This window comes from Somniosus microcephalus, chromosome 2 (genome assembly GCF_052327205.1).
Source record: "Somniosus microcephalus isolate GS21.2 chromosome 2, FLI_Smic_1.0, whole genome shotgun sequence".
Taxonomy (NCBI): Eukaryota; Metazoa; Chordata; class Chondrichthyes; order Squaliformes; family Somniosidae; genus Somniosus; species Somniosus microcephalus.
The window spans coordinates 284,406,766-284,429,647 of NC_140988.1; the positions used below are offsets into that span (position 1 = coordinate 284,406,766).

At 43.1% G+C, this 22,882-nt stretch overlaps 1 protein-coding gene across 12 annotated transcripts in view; it reads right to left on the reverse strand.

Annotated features, from left to right (window-relative positions):
- Positions 1-22,882, reverse strand: part of unc13bb (unc-13 homolog Bb (C. elegans)) — an 807,248-nt gene that overhangs the window by 389,753 nt on the left and 394,613 nt on the right. For 11 of the 12 annotated variants that reach the window (XR_015074481.1, XM_085972924.1, XM_085972914.1 and 8 more), the window contains exon 4: positions 17,908-18,025. Coding sequence is in view for 10 of the 12 variants with exons in the window: in XM_085972924.1 (XP_085829050.1) it covers positions 17,908-18,025 (118 nt within the window). In the remaining 2 variants the exon portion in view is untranslated. Of the gene's footprint in view, positions 1-17,419; positions 17,477-17,907; positions 18,026-22,882 lie in introns of those variants that run through there. The other variant, XM_085972865.1, reaches the window with a different exon arrangement.

Here is a 22,882-nt window from a genome sequence, read left to right on the forward strand (position 1 = left end):
AGATAATTAAAATCAGGATTTTTTTCAAAAAAGCATCAATGTTCTGAGATGCCCTTTTACCTCCTCCCTTCCCACTGTCCAGGGCCCCAAACACCACTTCCAGGTGAAACAGCAATTTACTTGTACTTCTTGCAATTTAGTATACTGTATTCGCTGCTCACGATGCAGTCTCCTCTACATTGGGGAGACCAAACGCAAATTGGGTGACCGCTTTGCAGAACACCTCCGTTCAGTCCGTAAGGGTGACCCTGAGCTTCCGGTCGCCTGTCACTTTAATTCTCTGCTCCACTCCCACTCTGACCTCTCCGTCCTTGGCCTCTTACACTCTTCCAATGAAGTTCAACGTAAGCTCGAGGAACAGCACCTCATCTTTCAATTAGGCATTTTACAGCCTTCTGGACTCAACATCGAGTTCAACAATTTCAGACCATAACCTCTGCCCCTATCATTTTTTTAAAATTTCTCTCTCACATGGCAGCTGTCGATCATTCTGCCATTGCCATTTACACTTCATCTAGACCCATCTATTGTTTCTTAACTTGTCCCATTACCATCTCCTTTTGCCTTGCACCATCATCCCTCTTGTCTCTTAATCTCTCCTGCCTTCCATCCTATCACAGACCTTCCCTTTTGTTCTTTCCTCCCCTCCCCCCTTTCCCTGCCCCTACACTTGCTTAAAAACCTGTTACATCTCCAACTTTTTCCAGTTCTGCCCATTACATCTCCAACTTTCTCCAGTTCTGATGAAGGGTCATCGACCTGAAACGTTAAATCTGTTTCTCACTCTACAGATGCTGCCTGACCTGCTGAGTATTTCCAGCATTTTCTGTTTTTATATCAATGTTCTGAGGCTCGTAAAACAAAAAATTTTCATATGCAGTACATTAGTGATAACCTTCCTCGTTTAACTTATGAGAAATACAAAATGTGTCAATCGCTGCTCCAACCATCAGTTGCAAGATGGATGGATTCCATAATTACGAGTAAGTCGTTCCATAAATAATAAGTAAATACCGGTTTAATACCTTTCAATCCTCCAGGTAGGTACAAGGTAAAACAAGTAATATATGCCTAATTTCAACTGCACTCAACGTTATGCAATGAATTTTTTCATTTAATAATTATATTTAAGTTACAAAATAAGTGACATAGTTAATGAATTGCACCATGTGAAGTGTACTGTACTGAGGAAGACTTACTCATGCCTCTTGCAAGTATAAATGGTCTACAATTTGTATGCAGTTTGAATGCAGGGTCAGATACGCATTCCAATATCCTGAAGACTCATGGACAGCTGTACCGTAGGGGCATAGACTTTCACAGCTCAAAAGGAAGCTATGCGGCTCATTGGGCCTGTGCCTGTGCCTGTGTGAGCTATCATTTAGTCCCATTTCCCTGCCTTTTCCCTAAACCCTTACATTTCTGGCCTTAGAATCTTCAGGCTAGGAAAAAGGAAAGAAAGTAGTTGTTCCTGATCGCCATTTAGTGTCCCCTGTAGGAAAATACTTGTGTGGTAATTTTACTGCAGTATGAAAAATTTGTACTTGTTTTAATGCTGACATATGGGTCTGTGGATGGGTTACAATTGGCCTCAACAACATTTCTAGACTAAAGAGGAGAAAATGTACATATAGAATCATGGAATGGTTACAGCACGGAAGGCGGCCATTTGGCCCGTCGAGCCCGTATCGGCTCTCTGCAAGAGCACTTCAACTAGTCCCACTCCCCAGCCCTTTCCCTTGAGCCCTGCAAATTTCTTTCCTTCAGATACTTATCCAACTCCCTTTTGAAAGCCATGATTGAATCTGCCTCCACCACGCTTTCAGGCAGTGCATTCCAGATCTTAACCACTCGCTGTATAAAACAGGTTTTTTTTACGTCACCTTTGGTTCTTTTGCCAACCACCTTAAATCTGTGTCCTCTGGTTCTTGACCCTTCTGCCAATGGGAACAATTTCTCTCTATCTACTCTGTCCAGACTCCTCATAATTTTTAACACCTCTATCAAATCTCCTCTCAATCTTCTCTGCTCCAAGGAGAACAACCCCAGCTTCTCCAGTCTGTCAACGTAACTGAAATCCCTCATTCCTGGAATCATTCTCGTAAATCTTTTCTGCACCTTCTCTAAGGCCTTCACATCCTTCCTAAAGTGTGGTGCCCAAAATTGGACACAGTACTCCAGTTGGGGCTGAACCAGTGTTTTATACAGGTTCAGCATAATTTCCACACTTTTATACTCTATACCTCTATTTATGAAGCCCAGGATCCCATAAGCCTTTTTTTACTGCTTTCTCAACCTGCCCTGCCATCTTCAATGATTTGTGCACACATACCCCCAGGTCTCTCTGTTCGTGCATCCCCTTCAGGATTGTACCATTTAGTTTATATGTCCTCTCCTCATTCTTTCTACTAAAATGTATAACTTCACACTTTTCTGCATTAAATTTCATCTGTCACGTGTCCGCCCATTTCACCAACCTGTCTATGTCTTCCTGAAGTCTATCACTCTCCTCCTCACTATACTTCCAAGTTTTGTGTCAACTGCAAATTTTGAAATTGTGCCCTGTACACCCACGTCCAAGTCATTAATATATATCAAGAAAAGCAGTGGTCCTAGAACCGACCCCTGGGGAACACCTTCCTCCAGTCCAAAAAACAACCGTTCACCAGTACTCCCCGTTTCCTATCACTTAGCCAATTCTGTATCCATGCTGCCACTGTCCCTTTTATTCCATGGGCTTCAATTTTGCTGGCAAGCCTATTATGTGGCACTTTGTCGAACGTCTTTTGGAAATCCATGTACACTACGTCAACTGCATTACCCTCATCAACCCTCTCTGTTACCTCAAAGAACTCAATCAAGTTAGTTAAACACGATTTGCCTTCAACAAATCCATGCTGGCTTTCCTTAATTAATCCACACTTGTCCAAGTGACTGCTAATTTTGTCCCTGATTACTTCCCCACTACCGAGGTCAAACTGATTGGCCTGTCGTTGCTGGGTTTATCTTTACACCCTTTTTTGAACAAGGGTGTAACATTTGCAATTCTCCAGTCCTCTGGCACCACCCCCGTATCTAAGGAGGATTGGAATATTATGGCCAGTACCTCCACGATTTCCTCCCTCAATTCCCTCAGCATCCTAGGATGCAATCCATCCGCTCCTGGTGATTTATCTACTTTAAGTACAGCCAGCTTTTCTAATACCTCCTCTTTATCAATTGTTATCCTATCATGTATTTCCACTACCTCCTCCTTCACTATGTCTATGGCAGCATCCTCTTCCTTGGAGAAGACAGATGCAAAGTATTCATTTAGTACCTCAGCCATACCCTCTGCCTTCATGCAGAGGTCTCCAATTGATCCAATCAGCCCCACCCCTCCTCTTACTATCCTTTTATTATTTATATATGCCTATAGAAGACTTTTGGATTACCTTTTATGTTGGCTGCCATTCACTTCTCCGCTGACCTTTCTATAGATAGCCTGATTCTCAGATGTATTCTTACTATGTGACTCTCTCCTGCTTTTTTTCACACACACGTCAATAATTAGAATGTTTACATTTTATAACTATCAAAATGATACAGACGATAGGTCTTTGACCTGAAACGTTGGGCTAGATTTTCGTGGAGCCGTCAGGCGGGGTTTCAGGCGTGTGGCGGGGGGAATCCCGAATTTGGGGGTCCCGACACCATCCCTCCCAAAACCCCGCCCCACGTAAGTTTCAGGGCGGCGGGTACCCGCCCCACTCTGGGACCCGCCGAAACCAGGCGGGAAGGGATTAGTGCCAATTAACTGCCTGTTAACAGCTAGTTAACAGGCAGTTTTTAACCTAATCCCTATTTTGAGGGGTTTCGTGTGGGTTTCTCGACGGCTCCAAACCACGCCAGGTTAGAGCAGGTGGGCCGTCGGGTTGAAGGAGTTGGAGGGGTCGCGATGTTGGTGCTCAGGTGAGTGATGGGTGCATGAGTACAAAGGTAAGTGTGTTTGGTGTGTCTAAAGTGTGTAAAGAACTTTTACTTACCTGTACTTACCTTAACAGCCTTTCTTCCTGTAGCTGTCGGGAGCGCATCACTCAGCCGGAACTGAAAGCTGAATGGCTGCGATCTGTCAAAAGTGACAGCCTTCAGCTTTGAGTGCCGGTGTGAGTTCTAACTGAGTCTGTGCAGAAGGACTTATGTTAGAACTCAAGAGTGTCAGTGTTTCACAGCTTCAAACAGCTGTAAAACACTGATATTTCATCTGTCAAGAACTCTTGACAGATGAAATTGCAGTCTGTGACGTCACCTGTTGCCGGGTGGCCCTTAATTGGCCCACTGAGCCCGCTCAACAAGGTCAATCAAGGGAAAATCGCGCGGATTGGCCAGACGTCGAAGTAGGCGGGTCAAAAACCCGAAAGGGGAAGTCCCGCCTTCTTCCCGACAGGTTTGAGAAAATCTACCCCGTTAACTCTGTTTCTCTCTCTCCACAGATGCTGCCTGACCTGCTGAGTATTTCCAACATTTTCTGTTTTTATTTCAGATGATGATCAGGTAATAATTAAAGGTTTAAGATGATAATCGAAGTGTTTTTGGTTTTTTTTAAGAACTCAAATTGGCATGAGGAAATGCGTTCTGTCTGTGTGCCTCTTTCTCGTCTTAATATGATTTCTGTAATTAATAGAGTACTAGCGGATCTCCCACAGCATTCCATGGCAAATTCAAAAGTATAGTCTCTCTTACTTGTCTCTATTGTCTTTGTATTTGTTTTTCCTCCTCTGCTATTGCTCCTCTGCTTCTGTCTCTCTCTCTTTCTCTTCTCGATCTATCTTACTCTTCTGCTTTCAGGTGGGAAGTAGTGGGTGGCATGGCAAAAAAAGGAGCCATGGTTGGCTCCAGACTGCTTTTTCTGGTGGGCTTGCAGAGCAAACATGGCCGTGAGCAGCTCCCTTTCCTCCCACATGCTCCCATCACATCCACTACTACTTACCCCCCTTCCTACCATCACCCCGCAACCCCATTGCTATCCCAACCTCTTCTACTTTGAGCTATCTTCCCCGCCCGTGTCCTCCCCCCTTGCTACGCTGTCACTCACCTTATTCTTAACCTTCCATCCTCTTCTCTTTTGCTCACTCCTCTTGATAGTGTGTGCTGAGAGGCCAGAGGCTCTTTCAACCGGTTTTCCTCCTCCCTTCTCTCTTCAATCCCATGCATTTCCCTCAGAGACTATGTTTCCTTTCAAAATATACTTACTTTTTATTTTTTAAAACGGTAAAAGACAATTTTTCTCAGAAAGCTTCGAGTAAATTGGCATGATACATAATCCTTCAGAGCAGCATTCCCATTTGATATTAGAATTCCCAGTAGAGTGCCTCCTAGTTTTGTGACAGGCCAGTGTTGTCATTCCCATTAGAGCGCCAACTTGTAGCATACTGATAATAATTAAACATGTCACAGCAAGTGTTGACATTTTAACATTGATATTCCCATTAAAATGTTTGTGTAGTGTGGTTTAATAGAGCACGTGACCGACGCAAGATTTTTAATAAGGTTATATATACACACACTTTAAATCCATCTATTTTCTCAGCTGAAACACTATGATTGTTAAATAATTAACAAACCTGCTTCTAACTCACTGTTGCTCAGTTCCTCCCAACTGTAATGTAAAATGTAATATTTCCATGAAAAATGTATAATAAAGTTACATAATAAGTGTTGCTATTTGTACAGCCAAACTGAAGAAAATACAATACAGTATTTTAAATGGGATTCAAATGACAAGCTAGCACATTTTACCAATTTTTTTTTTGCATGATAAACAGAGATGGATCCCTTTGCACAGCGTTATTTGGTGTGTATAGTTTTATAAAATAAATTGTTTACCGTCTTTACTGTAAGCGATTCATTATGATTGTTGCCAGCAGAGGGTGCACTGGCCTGATTACTTAATTTCTGAAATAATCAGCTGATCTACCAATCCTTCCTCACAATCTAATTATATCTTTAATAACAACAGAAAATGCTGGAAAAACTCAGCAGGCCAGGCAGCATCCGTGGAGAGAAAAACAGAGTTAACGTTTCAGGTCGAAGACCTTTCGTCAGAACTGACGAAAGGTCTTCGACCTGAAACGTTAACTCTGTTTCTCTCTCCACGGATGCTGCCTGGCCTGCTGAGTTTTTCCAGCATTTTCTGTTGTTATTTCAGATTTCCAGCATCCACAGTATTTTGCTATCTAATTATATCTTTGTCAGGCAGAGCTAAATCACAGTAGCCACACACAAATTCCTGATTTATTTAAAATGAATTGACTTTGTGGCATAAAATATTACTTTAAAAAACCGTTCTCCTCAGATGCTTGGTACTTATTTCTCCCCATTTTCCTGCCGAAATGCAACGAAACTCTCCTTTTAAAGTTAAGCAAATATCCTGCAGCTGTTTCAGGAACCACCAATGTGAAATATATTGGTACCACATTAAAGTGGAGCATCACACCTCTTTATAATTAGTGTGACTCATGCCTTGTTTAAACTCCACACAGCAAGGTTTTTAAAATTGCTACAACCATGCCAAGTAAAATACTAGCACATTTAATACCTCTTTTACACCAAGATTTTCATGCCACATTTATGCTGCAATGATAGTAAATATGGCATGAAAATACCACGATAGGGCTACCAGCACCTTCCTAACCGTTCTGAAAGATTTTCACTGTTAGCTTTGATGGGAAAATCAGAAACCAATTCTTTATACACATGCTTACAATAACACTATCGATAGTGAACAGCAGAAATCTTTCCTCATGTCACTTCCAGCAAGTGGGACACACTGATTACCAATAAAACTGAGCACCACCCAGAGAATCTGGGTCCCAACCTATTTTCTGGCCCCTCTACCAGAGTTACTGCAGGGGTGCATTAGAAGGGCCGAGGAATTTCTTCCCCATATTTAAAAAACCATTTAATAGAAGGGTCAGGATGCTAAAATTGTGTAAGAATAGATATTTTCTAAATTCCAGCCCCCAATCTGCCATACAAAAAAGTCAGCTGAATAGAGTCAGCCAGGTTTTCAGATGTTTTAGATAACTGCACTGCAAAAGTGCAGTAAGTTGGCAAGAATTACCACTGCTGGGAAGCAGTGATGTTTCTGCCATTGGTACTAACACAGGCGTACAGTTTCCGCTAATTCGCTCGAATTGCTGGTCTGTTGTTGTTGTTGTGGTTGTGCCCATCCAGGCGAGTGGTGAGTATTCCATCACACTCCTGATCTGAGCCATGTAGATATGAAAAGGCACTGAGACTTGAGGAGGTAAGCCATTTGTTGCAGAGTACCCAACCTACTGTGTTGAATTGGCTGGTCTAATAAAGCTTCTGATCCATGGTGTCTCCGAAGATGTTGATAGTGTGGGAACTGTAATGGTGGTGTCACTGAAGGTCAAGAGGAGATGGCTGGGCTTTCTCCTATTCAAAATGGTTATTACTTGACACTTGTGTGGCATAAATGTTATCTGCTACTTGTCACACCATGCCCAGGTGTTATCCAGATCCTGCTGTAGGCTGGCATGGGCTGATTCATTATTGGAGGAGGTGTGAATGGAGCTGAATAGCGTGAACAAGTCAACGAATAGCCCCACTCTTGACCTTATGATGGAAGGAAGGTCATTGATGAAGCAGCTGAAGATGGTTGAGCTAAGGACAGCTCCCTGAGGAATTGTTGCAGTGATGCCCTGGGGCTGCGATGACCGACTCCGACAACCACAGCGGTCTCGCTTTCTTATCAGGTATGACTCCAGAAATGGATTAGTAATCTAACTGACCCGCCCCTTTTGAGAATGACCAGTCACTTCCTGCTGTTGGTACTCAAGAGATGGCATGACGGAAGTTTGGTGGTGGCATTTTTCTCTTCTGTCATTAAGTTGATCGCTACCAAAATATTGGTGGCAGAACTGCTTCTGGTTGCTGGCAACTGGGAAATCCAATACAATGTCTGCTTTCTGTAATCCACAGAAAACTATTTTTTTCTGCTTTAATATTCCAAAGTATATTTAATGCCATCTGCATATCAACAATAAACAATTCAGTCCAAGCACAAGTTTGAGGAAGTAACCACCTTTAACTCTATTTAATTTATTGCATGTGCATTCTTGGAGAGACAAATAAGAGTTTCACTGTTTTTAGTAAAAATGTAAGGAAGTCTGCCACAGCACCTCAAGCAGCCGAGTGTGGTTGACTTTCAATCTGAGGACTAAAAGTTTCAGTTCCAGGTTTATCTATTGCTAAAACTGACTTGCCTAACTTGAATGGGACCACTTAAATGAGGAAAAAATTAGGACAGAAAAAGTAAGAACACTGGATAAATTGTAAAGAGCAAAAAACAGGTTAAAAAAAAGGTGAGAAAAAGTAACGAGAAGCAAAAATGATCAGGGGATGAAATATTGCGGAGAATATCCCAAGTAACAGAGCCTTTTTCAAAAAGATACACAGTAAACAAATGGTGATATAAGGTCTTGGTGCACTTTAAAATAATACTACAATGCTAGAATCCAGTCTTACCCATTGTTCAAACTGACTTGCCTCAATAGCATGGGACCAGTCAGTTTTGCATTCCATCTTAGGAGAGCGTAAGGATGGAAAAATAGACAAATTAGATCAATTTAAAGAGTAAAGAAACAGATGCAAGAAAAGGGATGAGAGAAGCCAAAGGGAACATGGAATGCAACTTTGCTGAGAACAATAGAAAAGTCAGCTTCCATGGGCAGGCTTGTGCTTCCTATGAACGGGAACTTGGTCTTGTGCTTGAAGCACATGAGATAGCATGCCAATGGGTGAACCATAAACCTTCTACCATTGGGGTATGCACCAGAAATAATATCAAGTGTTAATATGTCTACTGTTATAGGATTGCTTTTGGCTTTAGTCTGGGTCACTGACAGATCCAGAACTCTCTGAATAGGTTGAGAAATACCTCAGTGAAAGACCACATAGCTCAAGCTAAGAACTACGAATTAATCATAACAACTTGTTATTATATAGCATCTTTAACATAGTAAAACATCCCAAAGAGCTTCACATGAGCATTATAAAACAAAAATTTGACAGAGCCACACAAGGAGATATTAGGACAGGAGGTAGGATTTAAGGAATGTCTTAAAGGAGAGAGAGGTAGAGAGGTTTAGGGCCTGAAGGCACAACAACCTATGGTGCAGCGAAGAAAATTGGGGATGCAGAAGAGGCCAGGATTGGAGGAGTGCAGAGATCTTGGAGTGTAGGGGTGGGTGGGTTACAGAGGTAGGGAGAGATGAGACCATGGAGGGACTTGAAAACAAGGTTGAGAATTTTAAAATTGAAGCGTTGCCGGACAGGAAGCCAATGTAGGTCAGCGAGCAGAAGGATGATGGGTGAACAGGACTTGGTGCGATTAGGATACGGGCAGCAGAGTATTGGATGAGCTAAAGTTTACGGAGGGTGCAAGATGGAAGCCGGCCAGGAGTGCATTGGAATAGTTGAGTCTCGATGTAACAAAGGCATGGATGAGGGTTTCAGCAACAGATGAGCTGAGATAGAGGCAAAGACAGGTGATGTTACGGAGGTGGAAGTAGATAGTCTGGGTGATAGAGAGGATATAGGATCGGAAGCTCAGCTCAGGGTCAAATAGGGCACCAAGGTTGCAAAAAGTCTGTTTCAGCCTCAGACAGTAGCCAGGGAGTGTGATGGAGTTGGTGGCTAGGGAATAGATTTTGTGGCGGGGACCAAAGACAATGGTTTCAGTCTTCCCAATAGTTAATTGGAAGAAATTTCGGCTCGTGCAATACTGGATGTTGGACAAGCAGCGTGACAAATCAGAGACAGTGGAGGGGTTGCGAGAGGTGGCGGTGAGGTAGAACTGAGTGACATTGGCGTACATTTGGAACCTGTGTTTTCGGATAATGTCGCCAAGGGGCAGCATGTAGATGAGAAATAGGAGGGGCCATGGATAGATAATTGGGGTACTCCAGAGGTAATGGTGCTGGAGCGGGAAGAAAAGCAACTACAGGAATCTAGTTTGTTATAAGTAAAATTATACAAGAGCAAGAATTAATTAGCAAAACAAAACCAAACACATTAGTCTATAATTTGCTATCAAAATAATGCTGAGGCTATATTTATGCGCAATTGCTACAGCAACATTAGGCTAGGTTGAACGAGGTTAAACGCGGAAATCCAAACTTTGCTGTCCGAGATGTGCCGTTCCGCCGTTAGCTTCACGAAAACAGCATCTCGCTGTTTGCCTCACCATTGAAATGCACTGAACGGCGTGAAGTTGCTGTATTTGCACGGTAGATACGAATTAAACACGCCATAGAAAGTTATGTCTTGTCCATTTCAGTCTAAGTACCCTTTTACCGATATGATAAGTGTTAATTACTGCCAGTCAACCTCTCTGGCACTGAAAATTAACTATTACAAGTGTGGAGTCTCATTCCTTCAGGTTTCAATTGTTGGGAGATTTCGAAAATGTAAAAAGAAATTTACTTTTCCTTTCGGTCTCTTTTTTTCTCTCTCAATCCAATTTATCTTTCCCTCTCTTTATTTCTCTTTCTGTTCCTGATTTGGCATTGAATTCACCCACTCTAATTTAAACTTGCTTCTCAGTCCTTGCGCGGTTAATTTCATAATCCTTCAATTTGACTGGTTGCCCTGTTCACGCAGGTCCCAGACGCCCAGTTTCCCTCGCTGCGATGTTATCAGCTCGCACCGTTCAGCAACTTGCCACACAAAGTGTAAAAACATAAAAGTGCAAGGGCAAGTCTAACTAACGGCAGACGCCATTAGATTTGCTCCTACAACAAATTATGGCCCATTACAGATGTGAACTAAATACTGAAAGTTAATGTAAATTTAATAGAGCTGTTTCGTGCTAGATATTGCAAGTGGCTGTTTTGCTAATGTATAATTTTGTATGGTTTCAAAGATACCAGACACCAGAAGTGTTTAAAACGCTGTGGATGATTGTTGCTTTGCATGTATAGTTGAACAGAATTTGCCAATGTTTGTGGATGATATTTCCTTCATTATGCACTTTTGTGAGGCTATTTAATTTAGTGATGTGCAAAATTTGCCAGCACGGACTCAATGGGCCGAATGGCCTCCTTCTGTGCCGTTATGACTTTATTACTTAGCAACAACTATTTTACAAGAGGGTTCAGAGTCTTCACTGTTGTATTCAGTAGCTCCTGAACACAAGTCCTTCATTAAAAACTTCACATGAGAAATTAACCTCATGAAGCCCCTATAAACGCTCAACTCTTATTGCAGCACAGCAACGTAAGAATCTGAAGAATATAGGACACTAGCCTGGTAATAAGTCTCATTTTGATTTGATATTCAAACTTGCATGAAGGAAGATTAAAATAAAAGGTATTCCTTGCAATTAATCAAAACTTACCCACTTTGAATTACTTCCTGCAATGGTAGAGCAGAGACAAAAGGGAATTCAACAAGTCTAAACAATTTCAATCAGCACTGAACCTTAGTAGATTTGACTTAATTAGATTCGGATCCTTGACAGTTTGCTAGGTTGCTAATACGATAGCAAAATACTGTGGAATGCTGAAAATCCGAAATAACAACAGACAATGCTGGAAAAACTCAGCAGGCCAGGCAACATCCATGGAGAGAGAAACAGAGTCAATGTTTCAGGTCGAAACCCTTCTACAGAACTTCTGTAGAAGGGTTTCGACCCGAAACGTTGACTCTGTTTCTCTCTCCACAGATGTTGCCTGGCCTGCTGAGTTTTTCCAGCCTTGTCTGTTGTTATTGCTAGGTTGCTTCCTTTTTTACCTAGATAACAACAGAGGCTACAATGCAATAGTACTTCATTGACTGTTAAGTGATTTGGGGCATCCTGAAGGTGTGAAAGGTGCCATATAAATGGAAATCTTTCTTCAGAAATGAATCCCTTCTTCTTAGCAATGCAGTTAACAGGGCCTAAGTTTGTAATTAATATGCAATGTTTCTGGACAGAAATGTTTATTATGCTTTTCTCAAGCTAAGTCAAATAAAATCTAAACTGTCACAATTCTGGGAAATGAAGCTGAGCAAATAACTGATGTGAATAGAACAACAATTGGGAAATAGGGACAACGTAATAGTGAGTCAATGTAAAAAAGTCAAAAATAAGAATGCTGTAATGGAAAAAGGTAAAGTTCAGCGAGATGCCAGGGATGGAAAACTGTAGTTCTGAGAACAGACTTGAGATACTGAAACTGAAACTGTTTCCATTGGAGCAAAATTGGTTAAGAGGAGATTTAATAGAGGTTTTTACATTTATAAACAGTGTTTATAGGCTGAATAAGGAAAGACAATTTCCTCTGGTTGGGGAGTCAATTACAAGTGATCACCAATTTAAAATAGTCACTAAAAAAATGAGAAGGGTGAAGTGAAATGTCTTTATGCAATGGGTTGTTGATGCATGGAGAGTGGTTGAGGCAGAGACCAATCTATCTTTTAAGGGGAAATTGGATAATTACTTGAAGCAGAGGAAGGTACTGGGCAATGGGGAGATAATGGGACAATGGGATTAGTGTTGGATTGCTTTAACAAAGGACTGGCAGACATAATGGCAAAATGGCCTCTTTCTGTCCCGTAAATATCAATGTTTCTACATCTGCTGTGGCTTCCACCTTAAACTTACTAATGCCTAGGCCATTCCTATAAAAATTGCAGTCTTATGAATTAAAACTGAATGTGTCCGAGAATCCATCACACTCGCCATTGTCGTGTGAATCAAACAACACAAGTTATTGAAAATGCTGAATGGTTACCTCAATAATCAGATTATTTTTGCATGACTTGATTTAAGAAAAAGGTCTTTTGAGATACAGGAAACTTTGTGATATCCGGCACCAATGGGACCGGCGTGTTGCTGATCTATCAAAACTGCCGGACATACAAAGTTAATGTTGAAGCATACGGAGGTTTTCATCTCCGTATCTGACAACAAACACTGTTGCTTAGCAACAGCTTCTAAACAGTCGGCTGCAGCTGCAAATGTCTCTAGCTGAAGCTGTTGCTATAGCTACAGACCTTGCAGTGCCTGACTGGGAAAAAAAATAGAATGAGAACTAAAAAAACTTATAGAAAACGGCTCCTGAATTTTGCCGTTAGATCGAGTATTCCGGACGTACAACCTCCGGATAAACCAAAGTTTCCTGTACAACTTTGTCACCATTTATTTAACACAACTTTACACAAACTGTTGTTGGCAAATATTTTTGTTACATAAGATAATTAAAAAAGGGTGAGGAAAGACTTTTCATTAGACAGCACCACCCTCCCTGATCACTAGTAATGCTAACTCCCAAAGGCAATCAAGCACACTCCAGGAAACGGAGGTTACCCATGACTCATCAATTGACACACCTGTTAGTTTAAGCTATACATCTAAACATCCTGCTCGTCTTTTTCACCACAGCAGCACATTGTGCTGATGATTTAAGGGTGCTTCTAAATAAATTCCCCAGATCCCTCTCCTGTGTTACATCAAGTGTACAACACAGAAACAGGCTCCACATGAGCCTCCAACCACCCTACTTCATCTCACCCTATCAGCATATCCCCTATTCCTTTCTCCCTCATGTGCTTATCGAGCTTCCCCTTAAATGCATCTATGCTATTTGCCACCTTGTGGTAGTGCATTCCACTCTTTGGGTAAAGGAGTTTCTCCTGAATTCCCTATTGGATTTATTTGTGACTGTCTCATATTTATAACCTCTAGTTTTAGACCCCCACAAATGGAAACACTTTCTCTACATCTACCTTATCAAACCCTTTAATTGTCTTAAAAGACCTCAATCAGGTCACCCCTCAGCCTCAAGAGTCCCAGCCTTTTCTGGTATCATCCTCGTGAATCTTTTTCACACCTTCTCCAATGTCTCTATCCTTTTTATCATATGGAGACCAGAACTGTACACAGTACTCCAAGTGTGGTCTATCTAAGGTTCGATATAAGTTTAACAAAACTTCTCTGTTTTTCAATTCTATCCTTCTAGAAATGAACCCCAGTGCCTGGTAAAAAAAAGCAAAATACTGCTGATGCTGGAAATCTGAAATAAAAACAGAAAATGCTGGAAATACTCAGCACGTCGGGCAGCATCTGTGGCGAGAGAAACAGAGTTAACATTTCAGGTCGATGACCTTATTAACCTGTGTTGTTACTTTTAGTGATTTGTGCATCTGTACCCCAAGTTTATTGATGTTTTCCTGTATTTTGTTGCATCCTTCCTTTGTATTAACTACACCTTCCAATTTGGTGTCATCCATAAATTCTGAAATTGTACTTCTGATTCCCGAGTCCTAATCTATATCTATATATATAAATCGGTACTTCTGTCTGTCATTCTGTCATTCTGTCTGTCATTCTGTCTGTCATCGCCTGTGCGTCTGTCGGGCTATGCGCTCGAAAGTTACAGGGCGTACCTACGCGCACGTTACCTCCAAAGAAAGCTTACGCTTCCGAGACGGTTTTAAGCGTATTTACGTTTCGGCCGGTCTAAAATCGCGCCCGCGGTATCCCAAAAACCTTCAACGTTCCGCTCATTAGCATCTCATTATCCGCTCATTAGCGACAGAGTGACCTCGAGGTCGACCAATCGTACGGCGGCTTGCTGCCGCGTGCGGCCGGGCCCTCCTACGGTCGAGTGACGGGACGATTGACCAATCCTACGCTTTGGTGACCTGACGGTCGACCAATCGGTGCGTGTGTGGGCGGGCCTTATCGTTCTGAACCGAGGTGAGTCGCCGCCATCTTGCTTCCGTTCTCTTTCCTGCTTTCTGCGTCTTTCTTTTCAAATATACATTTCCAGCAAAATAAAATTGAATTTATTAAATTGTTTTTAAATAAATCACTCATTTGTAAATATTTTATCTAACCTGAAGATTCTTTTTCCTACCTTTCCCCATTTTTTTCTTAGGCCTGAAAGCCTGGGCCTTTCTTGCCCAGCCAGGCCCGAGCTAGGTAATTGGGCTGCTGCTAAGCTCCTCACGCACCCCCCTGGTGTCACGTTACCCGGGGCAACGGCGTCAGCCACGAGGGTCAGGGTGCGCGCGCAGCAGGAGCAGGTGAGACTCTGTTCCGCGCTCGGCTCGGGCGGGGGGGGCGGGGCTCTCGAGAGTGCGGATCTTGGCCTTGGTGAGCAGGAAGGGTTACCCCGGCAACGGGAGTGCGGGGCGGCTGGGGCTTGGAGAGTGGGGCTCTCGGGAGTGCGGGGCGGGCTCGGAGAGCGGGGCGGGGCGGCTGGGGCTTCGAGAGCGGGGCTCTCGAGAGTGCGGGGCGGCGCGGCAGGGTTACCCCGGCAACCGGGCGTGGCCTTCTCTCAGCCTCAAGCCCTCCCTTCCTCCCTCCCCCCCTTCCCCCGCCCCCCCTCCCCCACCCTCCCTTCCCCCGCCCCCCCTCCCCCACCCTCCCTTCCCCCGCCACCCCCCTCCCCCGCCCTCCCTTCCCCCGCCACCCCCCTCCCCCGCCCTCCCTTCCCCCCCTCCCCAGCTCCCCCCTGCCCCTCCTCCCCCCGCCCTCTCCCCCCCCGCCCCCCCTCCCTTCCCCCCCGCCCCCTCCCTCCCCCCCGCCCTCTCTTCCCTCCCCCCCGCCCTCTCTTCCCTCCCCCCCGCCCTCTCTTCCGCCCCCGCCCTCTCTTCCCCCCCCGCCCTCTCTTCCCCCCCACCCGCGCTCTCTCTCTCTTCCCCCCAGTCGCTCTCTCTCTTCCCCCCCAGTCGTGCTCTCTCTCTCTCTTCCAACAACAACATGCCCTCGAAAAAGCCTCGGCACCGCCGGGCACTTCAGCTAGTCATTAATATAAATTGTGAACAACAGTAGTTCCAGCACACCACTTCCTACCTTTTGTCAGCCTGAATAACTACCCTTAACACTCTGTTTTCTGTTTTGAAGCCAGCTTGCTATCCATTCTGCTACCTGTCCTGACTCCATATGTTCTGACCTTAGTCAAGAGTCTACTAGGTGGTACCTTGAGAAGGTGATGGTGAGCCGCCTTCTTGGTTCACTAGGCCATTTCAGAGGGCAATTAAAAGTCAACCAAAGTGCTGTGGGTCTGGAATCACATATAGGCCAGTCCGGGTAAGGGCATTAGTGAACCAGACAGGTTTTTGCGACAATCTGGTAGTTTCAAACAGATACTAGTTTTTTATTCCAGATTTATTTAATTAAATTTAAATTCCCCAACTGCCGTGGTGGGATCTGAACTCGTGTCTCCAGATCATTAGTCCAGGTCTCTAGATTACTAGTCCAGTAACATAACCAATATGCTACTGTACCCCCATATCTTCACCACAGGGAGTGCAGAAGGCGGCCCATGACCAGCTTCTCAGGGCAATTAGGGACAGACAATAAATGCCGCCCTTGCCAGCGATGACCACATCGCGAGAATGAAAACATTTTTTAAAAGAAGAATTTTAAATTTGAGGCACTGGGGGACTGGATGCCAATGTAGGTCAGTGAAGACAGGGATGATAGGTGAGCAGGACTTGGTGCTGGATACGGTACAGGCAGCAGAATTTTGGGGGAGCTTAAGTTTCTGGAGGATGGTGGATCAGAAGTTAATCCACCATGGGATGTAGAAGAGCAAAGTTTTGTTCAGTGGTGGATATGAAGTATTACAAACATTTTATGTGTGATACCTGTATCCTATCAGATCAGTAAAGTATGTGATATTTTTAGTTTGCATCAGTCATGTAATATTTTACTTCAGTAAATTTACTGTTACATTAAACTCCGTCTAAGGCTGCAGTGGAACCACGGTGAGCATCAGAAATGGTTATCAATGTCCTGGGTTACCCATGAGCAATGCCTACTGGTTACACTATAGATATTCTTTATACAGCTACAGGAAACTTTGTGATGTCCGGCACCGACAGGACCGAGCTGTTGCCGTCCCATCAAAACTGCTGGACAAACCAGCGGTAATGTTAAAACATACGGAGCTTTTGCTCCGTATCTAGCAACGAACCCTACAGCTTCTAAACAGTCAGCCGTTAGCTTGCAAACGTCTCTGTAGCTAAGCAACAGCTTTAGCTAGACCTTGCAGAGCCTGACTGGTGAAAAAAAAGCAACGAAAAGAAAAAAAAACTTACTGAACCGACTCCTGAATTTTGCCGGTGGATCAAGCATTCCGGACAGTTAACCTCCAGATAAACCAAAGTTTCCTGTGAATAGTTAGCTGGGCCAAAAATAAAAATGAAGACTAAATCCAGCTTGAAATACAATCAATTCACTGAGGCAATTCATTGAACTTGCAGTTTTACCAAAAGGGAGTTGTATTTCTGCGAGATCAAGATTGGTGATGCTTAAATTACTATTCCAGCCAATGAGAGAAGTAGGATTTATTTTTCTACTATGGACAGATTTAATGCACCACATACAATATTAATGCATTACCGACTACATGCAAACCTTTTAATTATATGGATTATTGACTTGGACAAAGGTACAGCAGAAAAATCTCCAAATCTGTAGATGATACAAAACAGAAACAAAACAATGAGGGTGGAAAATTACAACTCGATTCAGAAAGGTTTACATCTTTCAGGCCTAACAGGTACCAGATGCAATTCAATGTGGCTACGTTAAAACAATTAGTATGGGAGCAAGTAACAAAAAGAGGGAATATGTGTTAAATGAAACATATCCTGGTCATGGGTTGCACGTCATAAATCTAGGAAACAATCAACACCACGCTCAAACGCTATAAAAATGAAAATAGGGTACAGAGTTACATTTAATAGAGGTATTAAGAAGTTACCAAGAAAAGCCACTAAAAGATACATTATACACAGGTTCAGAAGACTACAGCATGAGTTTGTAGAAAGAACCTTTTTTCAAAAGTATTTCTGCAAAATGCTTGCTAAAAGGCATTTTGAATCATTTTCACGCCTCCTTACCTCATCAGATTGCCGAATGCACTTCAGTGGTATCCACACATTGCCCACCATTGTATCCCAGATTAGCCCTTTGTTCCAGACCTCAACGATCAAACCAAGTTCCAACCGGCTGATTTCACTATGGAAAAGAAAATGAATGCATCGTTAAATCACAAATGCGATTACATCACACTGTTAATTAGGGTCATCATGCAATGTTTGTGCAAAAAGAAACAACCGCTGTCAGAACCCAGTTACTGTATAACTTTTAGTGCGCAAGAAACATTTTTATCTGCATGAGGCAGTTTTGCTGAACACCAAAGATAGATTGGCGCAAACCCATCTTACTCGTAACATTCTATTTACTATATTATAAATTTGATAACTAGTACGGTGATATTTCAGTATTCCTAGCTACTAGCAGAGGAATAAAAGAAAGTCCCATTTTTGCCAAACATTTTCATTATATGGGACATAAAAAAATGAAAAACCTTACATCAGCTGTTGCCTTCTGTATGTTTTCCAGTGAATACCAGTTATGCTTAATTCTCCCACCTAAATCCAATTCTATTTGCTATATACTGCAATTCAGTAATCTTGTCAATCACGGGTAAAGTGTGAATATTGTAAACCCAGGAAAGAAATTTAAACTGATAGTATGCAATAGATTACACAATAGCAGAAAATTATGCAATTCATTTCAAGAGGTAGCTGCTTTAAGACAATTGACAGCCATGTGAACTCCAGTGACAAAGATGAAAGGTCTCATACACTATGACGTTGGGAGAGAAGTTCTAGGACAATATCTAGAACGCATCATCTTATAACGTACAAGAGTATAGAATAGGTGAATCTAGAGCAAGTTTTCTTCATGCAAAGAGTGATAAACATTTGGAATGGTAGTTAGATGTTAAAATTAGGGGAAGGAAGATTATATTTTTCCTAAATGGATGGGCTGAATGGCCTTTCCTCATCCCTATTTACCTTGTGATCTCGTGACGAGTAATGTAGAAAGGGAAAGGTTAAGAACATCTGCTTAGATCATGTGCCAGATGCATAAACGCTCCTTAAGGTGAACTGAGAATGAATACAGAGGACTTGTCATGAGATTAGAATCAAAAACCTTCACACAAAGTGCAGTCTTGGAGATAAGGTAGTTTCTACAAAGTCTTGAGTTGATAAGTTGGGAGCAGATGAAATACAAAGTAAAGTAGTTAAGTGCTTCTTAAAGGAGAAACAGGAGTTTGCAATGAAGCTTAAAAGTGAGGCAAATTATATCAAATATATTAGAGAATTCAGAAGAAATGCTTGGAGAACTGGTACAATATTAACTTGATTAATAGACAGAATTAGGTAGTAAGTGACTGTCAAGCTGAAAAACATTAAGCTTACTAGAAACATATGGTATAGTCTTATCAGTATCTTCTTCTTAGGCAGTCCCTCAGAACTGAGAATGACTTGCTTCCACGTTAAAAATGAGTTCTCAGGTGACTGATGAGTCCAATGCGGGACCTACAGTCTCTGTCACAGGTGGGGCAGACGGTGGTTGAAGGGGCGGGTGGGTGGGGTGCTTGGGTTGACATGCGCTCCTTGCGCTTGGTTACCGCTTGCTCCCAGCGAACAGACTCAAGGTGTTCGGCGCCTTCCCAGATGCTTCTCCTCCACTTTGTGCGGTCTTGGGCCAGGGATTCCCAGGTGTCGGTGGGGATGTTGCACTTTTTCAAGGAGGCTTTGAGGGTGTCCTTGAAGCGTTTCCTCTGCCCACCTGGGGCTCTCTTGCCGTGTCGGAGCTCCGAGTAGAGCGCTTGTTTTGGGAGTCTAGTATCGGGCATGCGGACAACGTGACCTGTCCATCGGAGCCGATCGAGCGTGGTCAAAGCTTCGATGCTGGGGATGTTGGCCTGAGTGAGAACACTGATGTTGGGGCACCTATCCTGCCAATGGATTTGCAGGATCTTGTCAGTATCGCATACTACTGATACTTTAGAGGCCATTGTATGAATTTCCACAGACAGAATTTCAAATTTAAAATATATATTAATAGGTTTTATCATTGCTGGTGAGAAGCCCTTTTAAGATTGTGAAATGTGGCTTTTGAAGTAAGTTTTTGCAATAATCACAATGACAATTATTTGTGAAGAGAAAAATAAGATTTTCCCACATTTTTCACCCAATGTCAGCATCAAATACAACTTTCAGTCAATGTAGGGTAAAGCTCCATCTACTCTGCCACTTATGTTCAACCTCAAAGAAGCTCCGCTACTGCAACATTACATTGCTGATGTTCACATCTTGCAGTTCTCAGGAAGGCTGGTGATTTATATTAATTTGTGCTAAGTTATAAGAAGTTTTTTTTTAAAAACTGCATTCATATAGCACCTTATCATATGCATCAGAAACACCTCGAAGTACTTCATACAATCATTCATCTCAACCAAGTAAATTAGCAAAAGTTGACCAACAGCTTCACAAAAGCTGAGACAGTCTCAGAAAAACTGATAACTGAAAACTGTCCCTGAATATACAGCTCATGATAGATAAGAACTAACGGTGCACTGGCACATGGACAGGTCATAACTTAAGCTACTGGTACACTCAACATTTTATCACTTTTATTGTAGTCCAAAAAAGGTCAGCGAGCACAGGGGTGATGGGTGAATGGGACTTGGTGCGACTTAGGATACGGGCAATGGATGTTTCTGTCCAAGTGTCTGTGTGCTGAGGAGTGCAATATGTCTATTATCTCTTCCAGATCTCTTTCACCTTCTTCCCTTAACAAACTGACTTATTTTTTTCAGTAAGTCTCTCATTTTTTTCTTCCAGTCTGTAGCACTATTTACTTATCTATGTTGAATTTAATCTAAGATAATTCTGCCTACTTACAAATCTTGTCTGGGTCTTTCTGCAGCTCCTTGGCTGTTTCATCAGAATTGACTTCCTTCCCAACTCTTAATTATAGAGTCAAAACGGCACAGAAGCAGGCCATTCGGCCCATCGAGTCCGTGCTGGCTCTCTGTAGAGCAATCCAGTCAGTCCCATTGTCCCGCTCTATCCCCGTAGCCCTGCAAGTTTATTTCCCTTCAGTGCCTATCCAGTCTCCCCTTGAAAACATCAAGTGTCTCCGTTTCCACCGCTTCTGTCGGCAGTGAATTCCAGGTCCTCGCCACTCGCTGTGTAAAAAAGTTTTTCCTCACGTCGCCCCTGTATCTCTTGCCCAAAACCTTAAATCTGTGTCCCCTAGTCCTTGTACCATCAACTAGTGGGAACAGCCTTTCCCCATCTAGCCTATCCAAACCCGTCATAATCTTGTACACCTCTATCAAATCACCCCTCAACCTTCTTTGCTCTAATGAAAACTGTTGGATCCATGGTTCAGTGGATAAATAATTACACGGATGCTGTACATAAACAAATAACAGGTCTTTACTGGAGAAGGGTAATCTCTAGACTGGGGTACAGAGGCATGCGCACAGCTTATATACCGGTGTGGTTACTGCCGGTACTACAGTATACAGGAGCTGTAAAAAGTAGTTCTGACTTAAAGCACACACACTACAATTCCTCCCTTTTTAGATTAATAATACCCCCTTAATATTCAAATAACAATTACATTTTTACATGTACATTCAATAACAAAAGTCCATTTATAGATTCTGTCTTTGGGGCGGCTTCCTGGCCCTTTCGGGAAAGCGCCTTTCCGGAGGTTCTTGTTCTCGGTGCAGAGGCGATTCTGACCCCCTTTCATCGGGTAGTTCATCGGGTTCCACTGCTACTGGGTCTGAAGTAGATGCTATCGGTATGTCGGGTTCATCCCCAGGTACTCGAGACATAGGGTTGACGCATTCCTGTGATGCTAAGATCTGATCGACGTGGCGTCTCACAATGTTCTCCCCGACATCTACTGTGTACATTAATGGCCCCTGCCTTGTACATATCGTTCCGGGTTGCCACTTCTCTGTTTGATAGTCCCGAGCCAAGACTGGTTGCCCTACATTGAAGCTCCTTGTCGGCTTCTCGCTGATGTGCTGGAATTGTTTGTCCTCAACATTTCTTCGCACATTTGGTCTGAGCAAGTCCAGACGAGATCTCAACCTTCGGTTAAAGAACATCATGGCCGGGGTCTGGTTGGTAACTGCATGTGTTGCGTTTCGGTAGGCTAATAAGAAATTGTCCATCTTATGCTGCAGTGGAATTTCCTCGTCGCACATGGCCTTTATCGCCTTCTTAAAGGTTTGTACGAACCTCTCAGCCAATCCATTGGTGGCTGGATGATACGGGCGGATGTGTAATGCCTTACCCCATTCCTTTTCATGAATTTTTGGAACTCGTCGGACACAAACTGTGGTCCATTATCAGAGCAGATCTGCTCTGGCAAACCGTTTCTGGCAAATATGGTCCGTAGGACTGCAATCGTTTTCTCCGTAGTGGTTGAAGACATCTTTATCACCTCAGGCCACTTTGAATGAGCATCCACTGCTATTAAGAACATTGAGTCCATGAATGGACCAGCGAAATCAATGTGCACCCGTTGCCATGGAGAGGAGGGCCACTCCCATGGGTGTAGAGGGGCATGTGGTGGTGCATTTTGGACCTTCTGGCATCCTAAGCAGCTCTTAGTTAGGTCTTCGATTTGTTGATCGATTCCCGGCCACCACATATAAGCCCTAGCTAGGCTTTCATTTTCACTCCCCCCAGATGACCTTCATGTAGCTCATTTAGCACTCTCTCCCTTAACTTGGGTGGAATCATCACTCTGGATCCACACATCACTGTCCCCTGGCATTCTGACAGCTGTTCTCTTCTGGATGAGAATGCTGGCAACAGTGAGTCGCCATGTGTTGGCCATCCCCTCACCGTTAATTCATATACCCGTGACAGCGTCGGATCATTGCGGGTCTCCTTCTCTATATCCGCGTTTGTTACTGGCAATCGTTCAATTATCGACGAATAAAATATCTCGATAGGGTCCACTGCTGGTGCTTCCTCCACAGTAGGC